We start from the raw sequence: 15,481 nt of genomic DNA, 5'->3' as shown, positions 1-15,481 counted from the left end.
CCTTATGGAAGATGAATACGTATTTTAGGGGGCACTAGAAATCTGCGTTTTTATACTCTGCTTCTTAGTGTGGCGTTGACAGTAGTGCCAAAAGAAATGTCCCTATTTTTGGTATAGCTAATTTGGTTGGAAATTATCTGGACATCAGTAGAGCCGAAGTGAGGGGTTCTATAAAGAAGTTTGGAAAATAGAATCTGAGTACTGATCCTGGGACCTTATGCTCCCTGTAGACGCTCATTCATTCTGTCATCCATCCATCCATTCGTTCATTCCACCAGTGTTCCCTGAGGACCTGCAGCGAAGGGTCCAAATGTTGCCAGGTGTGCACAATAGAAATGTAAGGTGGGTTCCTGCCCCTAGAATTGAGGCCGACAGAAAGCAATACCTATCTTCCTCGACATCGCAAAGATCTTGGTGCCGCGTTTGAGGGGGACATTTCTCTGAGGGATGCCCTTGTCTCTTTCAGCACCACCTCAAGAAGCTGGAAGGCCGCCGCCTGGATTACGATTATAAAAAGAAGCGAGTAGGTAAGATACCAGACGAAGAAGTCAGACAAGCGGTAGAAAAATTTGAAGAGTCAAAGGAGTTGGCTGAAAGAAGCATGTTTAATTTTTTAGAAAATGATGTAAGTATTTAAACCAAACAGGAGACTTTAATGTGAATGAAAACATTGCCTGTGTGACTAGGATCCGCATGTTGACAAGCTCCGCACACTGACTTGTTACAGAGGTTTCCAGAATTTTCCGTAACCGTTATCTCCTGCCTCACAGGTAGCTTCATCAAGTCCCAACCCAAACCCCACATCCGGGGAAGTCCTGTGTACCCCGGGGTTGCTTCAGAGGTGTGCTCCAGCCGGCGCAGGGAGGGGACGTCTCACTCTGGACCGGCGATTTGTGTTGAGGCCGTGGCATTTGCGGTTTTGCAGGAGGATGGAAAACGCGTGTCCCGTGGCACTTTGCAGTTTTCCTAAGACTGTGAACAGCTGTCCGTGAGGCGGGCGTTTGAGGGGGCACTCCCTCATCACCCAGCCCTCTGAGGCCTTCACCTGTCATAGTGAACGTTCAGGATGTAAGGGCGGGACCTAGCTTTTTCAGCTGTATTGTGGCGGTGCTTGTGAACTCGAGGAGTGTGGAGGTCTTGAGACGCATCCCCCCAAAATGCTAATATTCTATTACACTGTCATTCTTGCCACCAACTTTTATTTTTGTTGTCCTTGTGAAATCTGACTAAATAGAACGAAAGGGGATGGGAGCCCCAGCTCGGCAGCATGGCGGCCAAAGGCCGCCTTCTTTGCCGTGGTAACGAAGAGTCCTTTGGCATTTGTGCCTGGCTGGAAGAGCATTGCCACCTTCCTCCCTCCAGAGTCCCTGCCCCGAGCCTGGCCTCGGGGATGCCATGAGCCGTGTCAGCCTGGCATTTGCTTTGGACCTGTCTGTTGAACTTCCAAACCTGTGAAGACAGATTGGGGCATTTATTTATCTGCAAAACCATGTTCTACTTATAATAGTTTTTTCAAAGGTACATTGAGGTCTTGCTTCTTTTGAGTCAGGTCACACAAAACGTGCTGAAGATCTTTTGTCTGCCACAGTGACATGGGGGGGCATTGTGTCCATTGTTGACAAGACATTCATCCCGGAGAAACCCATTTGAAAATACCCACGTCCATTAAACTTGCGTGCTGAAAAGGAGGCTCTGTTCTGTTTCTCCTTTTAAATAGTTTATCAGGTTTTTTACATTTTTACAGGAAATGGGAAGAGGTGTAACAATGTGCTCTGTTTTTCTTGTTTTCCCTTAAAAATATAAATCTCCTCTTGAAATTGTCCCCAAGTAATGGGCACTTTGGTGTTGTTTTGTCTAAGATTGCCGTTTTTAATTTTTTGAAGTATTTAGAACTTGTTTTTGAAGGATGACGTGTGTCTGATGCCTGTCTCCCTTATCCGGCTGTAGCGAGCGGTGCCCAGCCAGCCCCACGCCCCTAAGGTTGAATCTTGTGTGTCCGACGTGCTACCTTCATTCATGGGCTGTGATGATGGGTTTTTACAAAGTACTCCATCAGGAGGCTTGTCTCAGTTGCTCTGGCCTTGGCAGTTGACCCAGAAAAACCTCAATTTTCCCCTCGGTATCAGTCAAAAGTCAGAAACGAGCCCTTCCTTATAAACCTCAGTCATTTGTCTATTCGTTGACAGTATTCCGCTCATCACAAATGAGTTAACCCCCTCCCATCCCTTCCAGGCAGAAGTAAGAGCTAGTTCTTGACTCGAGCCCCATAGGGCTCCTGCGGTCCCTGCAGAGGCATGAGTGCCAGTGATTCTCCTAAGGTATCCGGGGTGGGTGGCTGCCCCTCTTCAGCTCTGGGGAGCTGGGCTGCTCCCTGAGTCCGGGGCCTGGGTCCACACCTCCACCGCCCCCTGCTCTGGCTGGTATCAGGATGGCCTTGGTGTTTCTGCCCAATTCTTTGCCATCTGCCCATGGAAACCAGCCCCTGAGATGGGAGGGGACCAAAATGATGAACGGGTGACGGTGATGGCCTCTGCAGGCTGCCTTGGAACCTGGCTCCTTCTCTTTCTCTTCCCTCCTCTCCTGGTGCCGGCTTGAGTTGCAGCGGCTGTCACCTTGTGCGATGTGGCTGCCGATGCTTGCAAGAATGATGACAGTGGTGCTGAAGAGGTTGGTGGTGATGATGACAGTGACATGAGCTACCATTTGCTGAGCACCCCTTGACAGAGAGGCTGGGGGTGCTGGTGGTGGCCGCTCCGTCATGGCACACTGCTTTTACCTTTTCCCAGGCCCAGGATTATAGCAGAGGAGACTCATAAAGTTACTGTGTCAACTCCAGGAGACTGCCTTTGTTCTCTTCTTGGGGCAACAGCAGTTAGACCTAGAAGGGGACTGCTTTGTCCTTTTCCATGTCAGTGTACCTGGGCCCTATCCAGGTGGTCTGGCAGCCCTGTTGACGAGGCAGGGTATTAAAACTCTTCTCCAGTTCACCCCTTGGACTGGTCATGCGAATGCTGAAATTGCCTGCTGCTGGAAGACAAACAGTAGGTGTGATCTGTTGGGGTAGAGACAAAGCACTGATCCACGGTGGGGAGGGGCACACATTGCACCCTCAGCCCTGTCCTTGGCCCTTCTTCAGTGACCAGGCCAGGCCCGGTGGCCCTGCAGCCCGCAGGACCCTGACTTCTTGCTCCCTCTGGATCACCAACCTCATGTCCAGCCTTTGTCACTCAGCCCCGTGTATCCATGTCTGCTTCCTTTTGTGATGGGGAAGCTCAGAATGAGGAACTGTGCTTCAAGATGGCTGGTGACGGCTGGGTTTTCTTCCAGGAACTGAACCTGGAACTAAAGATAACTGGGATCTGTCTAAATCCCAAGTTAGACCCAGCGGGTCTGCAGGCCCTGCCTTTGCCCTATGGATTGGAAAGTGCTCTGACCTGACCTGGCCTCTCTTGGAGGACAGGCACCTGCTGCTTCTTGAGAACAATACTCTGTCATGCATGTGGCCTTAGGGGACAGGATAGTAGGTAGCAGAGGCCCTGGCATTTCCTCCAGACACAGTGGGAAATGCTTATACTATTGTGGGTTTGAGGTTTAGGGGTGTCTGTCATAGCTGGTCACTCTTTGGGTTCTGACTAATTGAGGAACTGACACAGATGCCAGGTTGGAATCAAGGCGCAGCCCTTTTACCTGATGAGAACACCCTGTAATGGCAACGTAGAGGCCTTCTGGTCAGCTGTGTTGCGGTTTGTGACATGAGCCTACCCGTGTCTAGAGAACACTTTCTACTCCTTGCGCCCTCAGTTGATAGAAGCTGCTCCAGTGTGAACCGACCTGACTCACCCCCGAGACACAGTCTGACACTTGTGGCACCTGGCCCTGCAGAGCCAGTTTTTGAGGCAGAGTAACCTGTCTTCCTGATTAAGGAACCTCCTCCAATCTCATCCACAGGAGGAGGAGTGAAGAGAGTCTGGAGGGAGGGCCTGGAGGTGCTCACTCCAAAGAGAGAGTGAATGAGCAGAGTGGTGTGAATGAAGGGAGACCATCGGGGTGGTGTGTCTGGTGCCACCTACCCATCCTGTCTGGCACTAGCAATTTAAACCCCAAAGTCTTACTCTCCAGGGAACAGGGAGCGTCTTCTCCAGCCCTCGTGTCCTACAGCCCTGGCCAAGACACAAGAAAAGCTCCACCAGGTAACGCCTGAAATCTTCTTTGCCAAAGACCTGCCTGATTGGAGGAGAATGGAAAGGACAGACTTGGTCTTTCTTGGGTCTCCAGATGCAGACTGTGCAACTCTTCCTAGGATTTTCTGGCCAACAGGCGGTTTGTAGGGTTTTCTGGGATGTGATTGGTCGTCGGTCCCCACATCTGCATTCTCCTAACTGAGAACAACAAGGGCAGCCAAAAGAGGGTCATATCCAGCCCCTTGCCCAGAGGACAGGGCTCTCTGGAAAACCATGTGGGCAGGGGCAGCCTGGGCCTGGGGCCACAGTGGGACTCCAGCCACCAACGCCAGGCCTGAAGTCCAGACCTAGACCACAGGAAGAGTGAGGTGGCAGAGCAGAAAGCCCAATGCACGCATGATCTCTTGGCCACTTCACAAACCCACTTTCTTAAAGCATACAGACCCCAGAGCCAGACCCCTATTGCCTTTTCAGTGCAGGGTCCAGACACCCTGGTTGTCAGGACCCCTGACCTCATCAGTCAGATAGGGCACTCCTCCCCCTGGGTATGGAAAGAAGGAGGGGGTGGTGCAAGGGACCTGAATTGTTCGCTCCAACATTCGTAAGGAACAGTGGCATCTATTTTCTTATCTAATTTTGGCAGAGTTGGGAATGGGAGAATCAAAGAGAAGACCCTTTTGGTCCCACACTGTGGTCCTTGGTTGTCTTCAGTAAAAGCTGGATTGGAGAGCTTGAGCATCACTTCACTTCTGGCTCGAGGCTGGCTGAGTAGCTTCATTGTTCTAGACACGATGCAAGCCAGGAGGTGTTTTGGTCCACTAGCTTTCCCAGGAGCCCAGAGGCGCGGGCCTGTGGCTGATTTCTTCTGCCATGCCAGGCTGGGACTGGTGGGGCTGCCAGAAGCACTCAGGGCAGCCCTCCCCTAAGAGAAGGGCCCCTGTGCCCACCACAATTAGCTCTGAGGTGGGGGTGCAGGAAATTCAGCAGGTTGGTTCCCAGCCTCCACTGCCATTTCTTGGGAATGGCAAATCACCCATAGGTTGTTAACACTCTCCTCTTCTGTCTTTGCAGAGGAGTTTCTTCCTCACAACTCGACATTGTGGAATGTAGGCCTTTGACATGGGCAGGAGTCAAAGCCATCATGTAGAAGATGCTCTTGTCAGTTGGGGGAGGCCAGGCACCTGCACTAACTCTCTCACTCTCTTGGTACGAATCCCCAGCCTGGGGATTCTTCCTCCGTCTTTGGGCTCCCAGGACAGGTGGAATTACTAGATTCCACATTCCTGGGTTCTTTCCATCCGTCTAGAGTGGTGTTTCCAAAAATTCATTCTATGGGATGTCATGTGTGTTGCATTAATAATGTCTCTATGGTCAAATAAGTTTGGGAAACCCTGGGTTAAGCAAAACGAAGCAGGTTTTCTTTATCACAAGACTTTTCAGAGTCTTTATATGATAATATGAAAAGTTAATCTCTAAGAGATTCTTAAGAAAGGATACACTAGGCAGTTTCTCAAACTTATTTGACCATAAAGCTCTTCTGCACCACTATTATTATTATTATTATTATTTGTTGTTGTTATTATTATTATTATTTGACACTTAATAATATTAATTTAATTCCCACATGCAAACTTTCTCAGAAGCTCTGATTACGGGCCTTTGCCCTATTGGAAAAGGCGTCTGTCATGACCAGACTGAAGATCCATGAGAAAGTTTCCTCTAGCTTCTCTGAGGAATCCAGAAAGAGTGGAGGTCTTTGATAGGATAGAGCAGGAAGTCACCTGGATTATCACCCCTGACACTGAAGATGGCCTCCAGGGAATGTCTCATGTCAGTTGTGAAAGGGGACGGCTCATGATGTTCCAGAAGATGTGCGTTTCCTTATTCGTGCATGCCTGGCCCAGTGCGGATTCCAGGGATCTGGGCCAGGCCTTACCCTTGCCCATCACCGTCCTCCCTCTCTTTTCAACCTGGTCTTCAGAGTCTGCCTCTCTCTGCCCACTTACCTGGCGACTAACCAGTGCCTTGGTAACTGACTGTAGAGTGGGCTCACAGCCCTTCTCCTTTCTCGGCTAGCCCAGTTTCCATCTCCGTCCTGCAGAGAGTTGATTTTAGAGGGCCCTTGCTGTGATATGTGGTCCTTTGAGCCACTCTTCCTTTGGGTACAGCCCACATCCTTTGCAGTTGGTCCACAGCTACCCTAAAGGCTCAGATCCCACTCAGGTGTCCCTGGGGTTTCCAAAGCTCCTGGGAACTTCTCGTCCTCTTAGTCCACAATAGTATGGGAACATCTATCCTCGCCTTCCATCCCCAGGGCTAAGATACTCCCAATAGCCTGATATGCTTGTAATCATCCACTGGTTTGCAGCTAAAGAGAGAGTTTGGAATTAGAATGCGCCCACAGGTGACACACAGCCTGTTGTGCAGTGTGAGAGGTCTGCCATGGGAGATACATTGAGTCCATCCCTGTTATCATGTTGTCCCCTGGAAAGAGAGCAAGGAACCATGGTGTAGGGCTGAATTAGTAGTGAAGCCCCCAGGCCCAGCCGCAATGGGTTCATCATCCCCATGTTTGGTTTGGTTTGGTTCCTGAGTCTCAAGGCAACAACTCCCATGCCCCGTAAACAGGGGGCCACAAATGGTGTGGCTTAAAACAACGCATGTTTGTTATCTTACAGACTGGAGGTCAGAAGTCCTAAAACCAAGGTCTTGGCAGGGGCTGCATTTCTCCTGTAGGCTGTAAGGGAAGAATCCATTTCTTGGCCTTTTCTAGCTTCTAGAGGCTGCCTGCCTTCCTGGGCTCACAGCCTTTTCCTCTATCTTCAGAGCCAGCAGCGAGGCATCTGCAAATCTCCCTCACTCTGACTCTGCTTCCATTGACACATCTCCTTCTCCCACTGTAACCCTTCTGCTTTCCTCTGAAAGAACCTCTGATTATATCGGGCCCACCTGGATCATCCAGGTCATCTCCTATGACAAGATCCTTAGCTGAAACCCATCTGCAAAGTCCCTTTTGCCGTCTAAGGTAACATCTTCACAGATTTGGAGAAATAGGACTTGCACATCTTTAGGACCCATCTTCTGTCTACCACAAGCTCCTCCTCGTTTTATGGCTCTGTGAATCTCCCAGGTAGCTTCATAGTCGTCACCCTACCCATTTTTCACCCCCATTGCCTGTTTATGGCCTGGCCCCCTTCGCCTCTCATCTGTGGGGAAGTCTGTTTGCAGTATGAGCATCTCACTTCAGACCTGTGGGCTGCGTGGCTCTATCTGAACCTGCTAGTGCACTTTATCATCAGAGAGGGAGTTAATTCTCTGGTGATTCTGTTCCTCTGTGTAGGTCCTGTGAACCTGCCCATAGGGCAAGGTCACACTTTCCTCTCAAGATGGCGCTAGCAAGGTGGCAGCCCAGGGCTCAGCCAGAAGTAGAATCAAGCCTTTCTTCTCATCCCAGGTGACCTTCCCTCCTTCAACAGGTGGATTTGCCAGTTTGGGTGATGTGGCTGGTGGAAGAAATGCTTTGCCTTCTGGGCAAGTTTTGGCTCTTGCAAGGCCTGGGTTTGCTGCTCCCTTGGCTTTGCCTGTCCAGGTGTTTAATCTAGTTGTGGTTTGGGAAGCACACAGCTCGCTGCTCATGGCCCAGGACATGCTGGGACAGCTGGACGCCTCTGCTGTCTGGTGCCACGTGGCTTCAATGTCAACAAGAGCCCCACAGCTTAGTAGCCACCTCTTCGGTAGTTGCAGTGAGCTGCTACTGTTTACATGCATTGTGCAGCTGCTGTTGTCTCCTAGGTTTTAAGGGGTCCTGGGATCCATTTCCTTCCCGAAGTCAGCCATCAAATGAATAATTACAGATGCATCTCTCCGTTACATAATCTTGTATTTTAGCCACTTTAGAGTGGATCGCTCGTGATCTCCCCACAACCCCTTGCAACCCCGTGTATGTTTCCAGAAATATTCCTTTAGCTATCTGTCACTGTTCCTTTAAAAATTATAAAATGTCAAGCATTTTTCAAAGTCAGTATTAAAATGGAAATTGACTTTACTAAACACAGAGAGATGTGGCCTGGGTTTTAGCCAGCAGGCAGCTCTAGCGCTCTAAAGAAGACATTCCTTTCTGGACTGGGTTCTACCGTGATCATGTTAGGCCGTGGCGCTGGGCTTGTTTAAAAGTATGTGGAAAAGCCAAAGAGGCGAAACTTAAGAAATCCTTGGGATTTTGTAGGGACCAGGCTGTCTTTGTTTTGTTTTGTTGGGTTTTTTGGAAATTTAAAGCTTGGCTTGTGCTTTTCCAGCCACGGAGCGTGGTAAAGAAACGTAATACAGTGGGATTTCATTGTTCAGATGCTGATCCCAGTGTGGCATGAGTGGAATTCTGTGTATGTCTTAAACGCGTGATGAACCCATGCTTAAAATGGTCTAAGTGGGTAAGGAAAATGAAGGTATAGGTAGCGAAAGAATGGCTTGTAGCAACAAATGGAAACAGCTTGGATCTTTGAAGACAAATGAGTCCGCAGTGGGTTTTGCACAGCGAGTGTGTGTGGGGGAATAAACGAGGCAGATTGTGGCCTAAAGCTGATTAGCGAATGAAGTGAGGAAATGATGCTTGGGTCTTGGGGAAGCTTGGGGAAAAGGGGACTTGAGTTTGATTTGTGTCTGTCTGCATCTGGAGTCATGGGCTTCATCCTGGGGGCCCCCATCGCCTCCATCCTGTGGTCCTGCCTCTGGGGCTTGTCAAAATCGCCTTAATGAAGCCCTCTTTTCTGTTGCAGCCACTCAGACATGGGAGGAGGCGGGTCAGCTCAGGCCTACTGGACACTTCTCTTCCTCAAATCGTGCTTCCCCGGGTCTTCCAGGCTTTTTTATTTTTTCACGTCCATTGTAATTTGGTCACAAGTTTCATGAATGTCTTGATTCATGGGAAGGAGCAATGCCAGAGTCTTTCTAGCTGTGTCCTTCAGGGACGTGCTTTTGTGCCGATAACAACAGAAGCTTATAGGGGGCTGGCAAGTCTTTGCCCCAGCTTCCCTTCTTATCTGAGAACGGCTTAATTTCCTTAGTCTCTTGATTTGACTTAGCTACAAAGCGCCCACAGAGACACTTCACTAAGGAAGCAGTTCATTTACTAAATGTTGGCTTCACTTGTAATTGGAAAAGCTTTATCTCTTCATTTTCAGATCCATGAACTTTATAGCATAAAAATCTCCCGAGAATATCGTCTAATTGGAAAAACAGGCATTTTATTGAGTTAAATACAAGTCATAATCACGAATAAACTTGAACACGTCTTTACAGCCCGTATAGCTCTGTATCATGACCTGTGTGATCATTACGCAGGGCGCCGAGATGAAATTAAATGAAATGGACCAGAGCCGAGGCAGACACGGGGCTTCCTTGCAAAGCTAGGTCTTTGTTACCGGTCTCCTCTGTCTGAACGTTATGTAGGCTCTGGCCTCCGTGGAGTAATTTTCCACTTCTGCTGCAGGTAGAACAAGTCAGCCAGCTGGCCGCGTTTATAGAAGCAGCGTTAGACTATCACAAACAGTCCACAGAGATCCTGCAGGAGCTGCACAGCAAACTACAGATACGGTAAGAGCCTTCTCGCTTATTACAAGCCCAGCGTGGCAGAGTTGACATCACTTGAAATCAGTCTGTCTGTCTGTCTCTCCGTCCCCCCCCCATTCCCACCGCCCTGTTCTGTTTTGAATTTTCCTTAGCTGGCTTTCATGGTTGGGTGTGGGGTAGTATTGAGATGATAAATACGTGGCTCTGGCCAGTGGGACACGACTGGGAAAAGGGAGCTGGCAGCTCTCCTTTTTCTTTTCACTAGAGCCCTTTTTTGTGACCCGTGTTTAGGGCAACCAGACAAAGTCGCTCACCCGCCTTGAGTTCAGCCTCTCCAGAGCCAGCTTGGCTTCATTACTGAATTGATGGGCGTTTAGTTCCCCATTTACAAGCTGGGGGTGGTGAGGGCCTATCCCTCCTCCCACCATCGAGGGATGGGGAGAAGAGTGAGATGATATTCAGAAAGTATCTAAGTATCTTGAAAAAGATGTGTTTTAACTTCATCAGTCTAACTATCAGGCCATGTTCATAATATTGACTCTGAGAGGTATTAAAAGAGTCAAAAATACGTTCTGAGCGATCAAAGAAAGATTGCTGAGTTCCTTACAACTTTAATAATAGATCTATTCTATGCTTTTCTGAAAATTAGTGATGTCGCATGCAGTATGTACGGTAACCCTATTAATTAAAATATTGGGTTAAAAAAACTACCCTTTTGACCAGGTTTGATAATAGAGCATTGTTTTACACAGGATCATGATAATGAGTAAATTTGGAGGGGTTTTTGCTTAGATCAGTGCTGTAATTATAGACGGAAGACAAAGGTGTGTCCAGTCTCTGAAGCATCCACTTCTGGAGGCAGGTGGTTCATCTAGAGCTCACATAAGCTTGTTAATGATCCTGTTTCTACAAGAGGAGAGAGAGAGAAGGCGGCTGACATCGTTGAGCGCCCGGTACATCCCTGGCACTCGCTAGATGCCTCGGAGACTTTTTGAGAGACAAACACTTTTCAAATAGATAGTTGAAAGACTGCGTTTGGGGTATCACATCTTTCCTTTTGGGCTACCCAAGAGTCAATGTGTGAAAACCATCCCCTTCAATGACCACCACCTGCCCCCCGAAGGTGGCGGGCTCACTGGGGCAGAGTAATTGTGTGTCTCGAGGCTTTGCTTCGTTCATCGGATGGCTGATGACTCTGAAAACGTGTGTTACAGAATAACGGCTGCTTCCAATCTCCCTAAACGAGAATACAAGCCACGGCCCATAAAGAGGAGTCCTAGTGAGCTCAATGGGGTGTCCGCCACGTCTTCAACAAAGACAACAGGTGAGATGACTGTTCTGTGGGTGCTGAGGGTGCCAACCGTCAGGAATTTCTGGGAGCATCCCCTGAGTGCGCCTTGCTGTATTCCGAGTGAATGCGCTGAGACCCTGAATTTCTTTCTTTGGTTGTTTGGTGAATCCCTTTTTCCTCCAATAACGCTCCTTTTCACACTCCCTGGTTTCAGGTACTTATATCAATTTTTGAAAACCAGCACCAGGAAGAGTTCTGTCAGTTTACTTATTGCCTTCTAATGTGTTCAACCTCGGCCCTAGAGCCAGGCAGCTCTGTGAGCCTTTACGTTTAAATTTTTAACTCTTTCAAAATATTTTAATAATTTTTTTTACAGTTCGAATTAGCGTTTGTTGAGCACCTGCTGTATATTAGGCACTGTCTTAAGCGCCGCATTGTTATTTTTTAATTAGACAGTTGACACAAAGATATTCTTGAATAAAACAGTCACACTGAGAAAAACGACATCCGAGTAGTATAAATCGTGCTGTATTTCCTGGGATCCGTACTCCATCCCAGTCTCCCCTCTAGGCAGAAACACTGTTAACAATTTCATATGAACAGACATATCTATTTCTGTGCATACATATGTACACCATATACGTACAATTTTAGACTATTTTCTGTTTTTTAAGTACAAGCTCGTACTAGATTCCACAGCTCGCTTTTGTAAATGTGTCCCTATTTCTTGGAGTTATTTCCATGTCATGCATGTGGATCGATCCTACTATTTTTAATGGCTTCATAGTTTTTTATTATGTGTCCTATTTCCCTATTAATGGACATTAAGACTATTTCCAGTTACTTGCTGAAAGGAATATCCTGTCTGCCTCCATATGCTGATGGGCGAGTCTTTCTGCTGAGTTAGAGTGGATGCAAATTTTCAGTGATAATAGATACTGCCAAATTACCCTCGAAAATGGCTGCACTACCGTGAATGGAGGAATGCCTGCTTTCCTCATACCTGTGTCATTAGAGATCAGTTTTTGCTGAGCATTTGTGGGTAAAAATGGCGTCCAATCTGACTTGCTTTTTGTGATTACTAGTGAGATTGAACATTTTTTTCTATATTTTAAATTGCCATTTGTATCTTCTCATGTATGAATTGCCTATTCATATAATTTTTTCATTTTTCCTTTGGGTGATTTACTTTGTCTTATTGATTCATAAGAATTCTTTACATGTGGGGTTTCAGTAGTTTTTCCCTCAATTTACTGTTGAAGTTTTCGAGTTCTTTATGTATTCCGAATACAAGTCCTTTGACATATATGCAGCTTGCAAATACTTTCTTTCACTCTGTATCTTCTTTTTATTCTCTTAACAGGGTTTTAGTTTTTATTTTTAAATTTTTTTTTTAAAGATTGGCACCTGAGCTAACAACTGTCACCAATCTTTTTTTTTTTTTCTGCTTTTTTTCTCCCCAGATCCCCCAAGTACATAGTTGTATATTTTAGTTGTGGGTCCTTCTAGTTGTGGCATGTGGGACACCACCTCAAGGTGGCCTGATGAGCGGTGCCATGTCCGTGCCCAGGATCCAAACCGGCAAAACTCCGGGCCGCCGAAGCAGAGCACATGAACTTACCCACTTGGCCACGGGGCCGGCCCCTTAACAGGGTTTTAGACAGATCAAAAGTTTTTAATTTTGGTGAAGTCCTATTTACCAATTTTTCCTTTTAAGATCATGCTTTTGATGTGAAATCTGGGAATTCTTTGTCTAGCCATAGATCCTGAAGACTTTCTCCATGTTTTTTCCTAGAAGTTTTACACTTTTACATTTTGCATTTAAGTCCATGATCCATTTTGAGTTAATTTGGGTATAAATGTGGGACTTCGGTTGAAGTTCACTTGGCCCATGGATTTTAGATTGGTCCTCCATAACACACAGTGCCGATATAAGCTGGAGAGTCTGAATTTTCTCCCAACCCTATCGCTATCCTTTAAGATACTTTTTTTCAATTAAAAATAAAAATGATCAGAATAATATGTTTTAAATATATAGTTATAAAAAGAAAATGGTACTACAAAGTTTTTCATGAGTCATAGCGGTCTCCCGTTCTACTCCTCTCCCCATCTTTGTTTCCTCCTCTCAGAGGAAACCACCTTCAGCTCTTTTAGTCATTTCTTTAGTATTTAGCTCCATTGTTCTAAATAATATACTTATATTGCTGTCTCTTAACTTTTTGGTTTGGGATAATGTCCATTGATTTCCTGATATGGAAGATGAGGATTTAACTTCCTGTCCTTCAGTTTCCCATATCCCTTTCTCTCACCCTTCCAATTTACTTACAATCACTACTTTTGTTGAAAAACATTCACTGTGTAACCGTCACTTTGCTCATGCTGGACTCTTAAAATGCCTTTTTTCCCCACCCACTGCTGCTATTTTAAATGCAGTTGCCTCTACCTGTGGATGAAGATGTGGGCAGGCCTGGTGACTTTTCTGGTCAGTCTCGGATAACATCAGTTCTGCGGTCACTCGAGGGTGCAAGTGCAGGTTCACGCAGTAGTCGGAACGCTAAGTCAAAGCTCCATCGTGATTTAAAGTTGAGCTGCTTCTCCCCAAGCCCTGGCTTGTTGTAGTGGGAAGACCGGTGTCAGGGGAAGGGCTGTGTCTGACTGCTTCTCTCTTTCTCCATCTAGCACTTCTGTATTTTTTTCTTCCCCAGTTTTATTGAGATATAATTGACATATAACATTGTATTAATTTAAGGTGTACAAAACAATGATTTGATATATGTATGTATTGTGAAATGCTTACCACTACCACTTCCGTTCTTAAAGCTCCAGAGAACGTGTTTCAAGCTCCCTGAGAGGTCTTTTAAAAGTCTCTCTCTTTTGATTTGATGAGAAATAGAAAGAACCTAACACTTGCCCTTCCTCCGTCCTCTCTCCAAAAATGTCTCTACAAATTTTTCCTGATCTCATCTCCTGACCTGTTTATGGCATTGGTGTGAGTTGGGATTAAGAGTCATAAAACTGGTTCCTCCCACCTCTTCTTGATGGCTGTAATGCAGCTGTCACCGCCTTTCCATTCTTGTACAAGTTTCTGTCGTCTTGATTACTGTAGTTTTGTGGCTTAAGTCTTGAAGTCACATGGTATTAGTCCTCTCAATTTAGTCTTCTTTTTCAAAGTTATTTGGGCTGTTCCAGTACTTTGCATTTCCATGTGAATTTTTGGATCTTCTTGTCAATTTTTATGAAAAAGTCGTGCTCGGGTTTTGATTTGGATTGGGTTGAAGCTATAAATAAGTTTGGGGAAATTGACAACTTAGCAATATCAGGACTTCAATCTTGAACACAATCTATTTTATTTTCCATTTATTTGGGTCTTCTTTAATTTCTCTCAGAAATGTTTTGCTGTTTTCAGTATATAGGTCTTGTACATTTTTAAATCAGTCTCTCAATATTTTGTATTTTCGGTATGATTAGAAACAGCATTTTAATAAAATTTGTTCCCAGTTTTTTTCATTGCTAGAGTCTAGAAATGCAGTTGATTTTTATATGTCGGTCTTATATCCTGCCATCTCGTTAAATTCCCTTATTCGTTGTAGTAGCTTTTTTACGGATTCTATGATTGTTCTACATAGACGATCATGTCATCTATAAAAAGACACTTTTCCTGGATGTCTGGGTGTCTTTTACTTGTTTTTCTCGCCTTTTTGCGCTTGCTAGAACCTCCATTATAATGTTGAATGGAATGGGTAGGGTGGACATGCTTGCCTTGTCCCTGATGTTGAGGGAGTTGCATTCAGGATATCATAACTGGGTATGACGTTAGCTGCAGGTTTTTCATTGATACCTTTTATCAGATTGAGGAAGTTCTCTTCTAGTTATAGTTCGCTAAGAGTTTTTATCAGGAACAGATTGTAGATTTTGTCAAATGCCTTCTTGGCTTCCGTTAAGGTGATCATAAATTTTTTAGTTTGTTAATATGGTGAATTATGTTAAATTAATTAAATCAACCTTGCATTCCTGGGATAAACCCTTTGTGGGAAAGGTTTTTTTTTAAAAAATAAACAATTTTAGGGTGGTTTTAGATTTACAGAAAAGTTGTGAAGATAGTACAGAGCATTCCCATATACCCCAGACCATTTCCCCGTTATTAACATCCTATTAGCTTAGTACATTTATTACACTTAATGAACCTATATTGATACATTAATATTAACTAAAGTCCATACTTTATTCAGAGTTCCTTAATTTTTACCTTAATGTCCTTTTTCTGCTCTGAGATTGCATCCAGGATGCCACATTATGTTTAGTCATCATGTCTCCATGGCTCCTCTTGGCCGTGACAGTTTCTAAGACTTTCTTTGTTTTTAATGGGCTGTAGTTCCAGAGAGCACTGTCCAGGTATTTTGTAGCATGACCCTCAATTGAGATTTGTCTAATTTTTTTTCATGAT

The 15,481-nt window shown here is 45.7% G+C and overlaps 1 protein-coding gene across 7 annotated transcripts in view; it reads left to right on the top strand.

The window, feature by feature from the left end:
• Positions 1 to 15,481, top strand: part of SH3GL3 (SH3 domain containing GRB2 like 3, endophilin A3) — a 139,847-nt gene that overhangs the window by 92,990 nt on the left and 31,376 nt on the right. For all 7 annotated transcript variants that reach the window (XM_070494316.1, XM_044760501.2, XM_070494320.1 and 4 more), the window contains 3 exons: positions 467 to 625; positions 9,667 to 9,770; positions 10,961 to 11,070. In XM_070494316.1, coding sequence (XP_070350417.1) covers positions 467 to 625; positions 9,667 to 9,770; positions 10,961 to 11,070 — 373 coding nt within the window. The remainder of the gene's footprint in view (positions 1 to 466; positions 626 to 9,666; positions 9,771 to 10,960; positions 11,071 to 15,481) is intronic.

This window comes from Equus asinus, chromosome 2, assembly GCF_041296235.1.
Source record: "Equus asinus isolate D_3611 breed Donkey chromosome 2, EquAss-T2T_v2, whole genome shotgun sequence".
NCBI lineage: Eukaryota > Metazoa > Chordata > Mammalia > Perissodactyla > Equidae > Equus > Equus asinus.
This window is presented reverse-complemented; position numbering and strand designations above follow the sequence as displayed.